Source organism: Arachis stenosperma, chromosome 2, assembly GCF_014773155.1.
Source record: "Arachis stenosperma cultivar V10309 chromosome 2, arast.V10309.gnm1.PFL2, whole genome shotgun sequence".
Classification (NCBI taxonomy): domain Eukaryota; kingdom Viridiplantae; phylum Streptophyta; class Magnoliopsida; order Fabales; family Fabaceae; genus Arachis; species Arachis stenosperma.
The window spans coordinates 15,098,116-15,102,317 of record NC_080378.1 but is presented as its reverse complement, the minus strand read 5'-3'; the positions used below and the strand labels follow the sequence as shown (position 1 = coordinate 15,102,317).

Below are 4,202 nucleotides of genomic sequence, written 5' to 3'. Positions count from 1 at the left end.
CTCCAATAAACGACAAAGAAAATGGCCCCATCATCGTTGGAGCATGACACTCCGAAAACCTGGGAGAGAAAGCAGCTCAGATAATCCAAGACATCTGCCTCCGAGTACAAGAACTCGAGGGCCGAGTTGCAACTAAGGAAAAGCACAACACCAAAAACAGAAGCCACGCAACTTCCAGATCCAAATCTTGCCACGAAACCAGGCATGACAGGTCGCCAAAACGGCGACATGCCAAGAGGTACAATCGCAACGTCTCCCGTGACCACGAACACGATAGGACGCCAGAACGACGACACGGCAAGAGGTACGATCACAGCGTCTCATACGACCCAGCTCATCAACATGACACGGACAATGACCGACGACACCGAGAGGCCAAACGCACAAGAAGCGACCATGTGATCATGGGAGCTACTCCCTTTACTGAAAGAATCCTAAAAGCAAAACTCCCTAAAAGCTTTAACAAACCCACGAACATGAAGTACGATGGAACCAAAGACCCCCAGGAACACCTAACGGCCTTTGAGGCCAGGATGAATTTGGAAGGAGCCGCTGACGCGGTCCGGTGTAGTGCCTTCCTGGTAACCCTAGTTGGACCTGCGATTAAATGGTTCAACGCCCTCCCCAACGGATCCATAACCGATTTCCACGATATCTCGTGGAAATTTATGGCCCAATTCACCACTAGAATCACCAAAGCCAAACACCCCATCAGCTTGTTGGGAGTCACCCAGAGACAGGAGGAATCCACGAGAAAGTACCTTGATCGATTCAACGATGAGTGTTTGACAGTCGATGGACTCACGGACTCAGTCGCAAGCCTCTGCCTAACGAACGGACTCATGAACGAGGACTTCCAAAAACACCTCACTACCAAACTGGTATGGACTATGCACGAGATCCAAAGCATCACAAAGGAGTACATAAACGATGAAGAGAGTGAGCCAAGTTGTGGTCACCAATAAGCGGCAGCACGGTAGCACACAACACGATAGCACGAAACCTCAACATAACCCCCTACCAAGAGAAAACCAGAGGGAACACCCCAAACCAACAAACACAAACCAACCCCCCAGAGTCGGAAAATTCTCCAACTACGCACCCCTGACAGCCCCCGATCACCAAGATATACCACCAGATAGCAGATCGAGGCATCCTTTTGAAGGCCTGACAGCTAAAGGAAAGAACAGGTGGCAACAAGGCCTTATACTGCGACTACCACCGAGGATACAGACATAGGACACAAGATTGCTTTGACTTAAAAGACACCCTTAAGCAAGCTATACAAGACGGCGAACTCCCCGAGTTCACCAAAATCATCAGGGAACCAAGACGCGGAGAAAAAGAAAGATCGCCAGAAAGAGAAGGACGTAACCCCAGGACACAGAGACAAGGTCCTAGGAAAAACCGTGAAACAGATCCGACTATTATTGTGAATGTTATCACGGGAAAAGATATCCCGGGGAAATCAAAATCAGCACTAAAGAAGGACCTCAAAATCCTGGCAGTCAAACACCAAAACCCAACCACCACCACCAATAGAGCAATAACATTCTCCCCCGAGGATTGCCAGCACAGTACCTCAGCAGAAGACGCCCCCTTCGTCATCTTGGCAAAGATTGGAACCGGCCTAGTCAGGAGAATACTGGTGGACACAGGAGCAGACTCCAACATCCTCTTCAGAGGAGCCTTCGACAAACTCGGACTCCGCAATGACAACCTCCATGCACACTGCAACGGAGTAACCAGACTCGGGGATAACTTCCTCAAGTCGGATGGTTCCATCACCCTTCCCCTTACCATAGGGACGGGAAACCATAGAAAGACAATCTTGTATGAGTTCGTGGTCCTTAAAGACTCCACCGTTTACAACATCATCCTCGGAAGGAAAACAATAAACGATCTCTCCACCGTCATTTTTACCAAATACCTTCTAATGAAGTTTACGGTAGAATATGGCTCCGTCGAAACCATCCACGGGGATCGGGAAACCGTGGTAGAATGTGACAACACCAGCCTAGCCCTATGAAAGAGATCCCAGGACGCGGTCGGGATATTCTTAGCCGACCTGGATGCACGACAAGACGGGCAACCCAGACTGGAACCAGAAGGAGACATGGAGAAGCTACAAATAGGGCAAACCAAGGAAGAATACACCTTCATCAACCGGAATCTCCCTTATGACCTCAAGGAAGATCTCTCGCGCCTCCTAAAATAGAACAGAGATTTGTTTGCATTCACGCCTGCCGACATGCCAGGAATAGATCTCGACCTAATGTCCCACCGACTAGCCGTAGATCCTAAGGCCAAGCCTGTAACACAAAAGAGACGAAAAATGTCCCCCAACTGAGCCGCCGAGGTCAAAAAACAAGTCAAATCCCTCCTTGAAGCAGGCTTTATTAGGGAACTACCCTATGCGACCTGGCTGGCTAACGCCGTGCTAGTCAAAAAAGCTAATGGAAAGTGGCGGATGTGAGTCGACTACACGGACTTAAACAAAGCCTGTCCAAAAGATGCCTTCCCCCTACCAAATATTGACAGGTTGGTAGACACCGCATCTAGCCACCAATACCTCAGTTACATGGACGCATACTCCGAGTACAACCAGATACCCATGCACCGACACAACGAGGAGAAAACGGCCTTCATCACCCCCGACGGCACGTACTGCTACACAGTCATGCCCTTCGGCTTGAAGAACGCCGGAGCCACCTACCAAAGGCTCGTCAACAAGATATTCCAAAACCTGTCTGGGACCAAGCTGAAAGTCTACATAGATGACATGCTCGCGAAGACCGAATCCGGCGAGCAACTCATCGGCGACCTCGAGCTTGTAATGAACACCTTAAGGAAACACTGAATGCGCCTTAACCCAACCAAATGTGCCTTCGGAATGGAAGCAGGAAAGTTCCTCAGTTTTATGATCATATAACGTGGGGTAGAGGCAAACCCCGAGAAATGTAGAGCCGTCCTCGAAATGGCAAGCCCGAAAAATCTCAAAGACATCCAAAAACTCACCGGCCGACTAACCGTACTATCTCATTTTCTCGGCGCGTCAGCCCAAAAGGCGATCCCTTTCTTCAAACTTATGAAGAAAGGAACCCCCTTCAAATGGGAAGCGGAATGTGAAGAGGCATTCCAATATTTCAAGAAAGTCCTAGCGGAACCCTCGGTTCTCGCTAAACCCCAAACAGGAGAGACCCTTTACCTGTACCTATCTATAATAGAAGAAGCACTCGCAGCAGTGCTTATCCGAGAAGACGAGAATAAGGCCCAGCGACCCATCAACTTTATAAGCAAAGTCTTACAAGACACGGAATTGCGCTACTCACGCCTTGAGAAACTTGCCTTCGCACTCCTCACGGCATCCCGTCGTCTCCGACAATATTTCCAAGCCCAACCCATTACGGTCTGAACTGACCAAGCGGTCAAGCAGGTCCTGCAAAAGCCCGACCTAGCGGGGAGGATGCTAGCATGGTCCATCGAACTGTCCCAATTCCAAATAAAGTTTGAACCTCAGAATGCAATCAAAGCACAGGCCATGGCAGACTTTAAGCCGAGATGACGCCAGAAAATCCCACCCTCGAAATTTGGAAACTACATGTAGACGACTCATCTAACACCACCTCCGGTTGAGCCGGGATAATACTCGAAAGCGAAAACGGGATCATAATCGAACAATCTATTCGATACGAATTCCTGGTCTCCAATAACCAAGCAGAGTATGAAGCTCTCTTGGCCAACTTAATTCTAGCCAAGGAAGTTGGGGCAAAAATCTTGGAGGTATGCAGCGGCTCACAGGTAGTCAGCTCCCAAGTTAACGGAGACTACCAAACACGAGACCCCCTGCTCCAATAGTACCTCACCAAAGTAAACAAGTTAAAGAAAGAATTCGACTGTGTAAGCATACAACACGTCCCCAGATAACGAAATAAGAGAGCAGACCTACTCTCAAAACTGGCCAGCACCAAGCGAGGGCAAGGCAACAGATCGTTAATTCAGGAAGTCTTTCGAACGCCGTCCGTCTCAACCATGATCGACACTGTTCTACCGGTCTATGACGCAGGATCATGGACCTCCCCTATCCTACAATACCTCCTCGACGGGGTGTTACCCAACCATCGTGTTGGGACAACTATATAAACGAGAATTCTTACAGCCCCTACTCAAGTGCGTCGAGCCCGGGGACACGAAGTACATAC

At 49.2% G+C, this 4,202-nt stretch overlaps 1 protein-coding gene across 1 annotated transcript; it reads left to right on the top strand.

Moving 5' to 3' along the window:
* Positions 1-476: 476 nt before the first annotated feature.
* LOC130962620 (uncharacterized) lies at positions 477-2,029 on the top strand. Its single transcript, XM_057888807.1, has 2 exons — positions 477-939; positions 1,191-2,029. Exons 1-2 carry the CDS (start codon positions 477-479, stop codon positions 2,027-2,029), a joined length of 1,302 nt encoding a protein of 433 aa, XP_057744790.1.
* Positions 2,030-4,202: the final 2,173 nt, after the last annotated feature.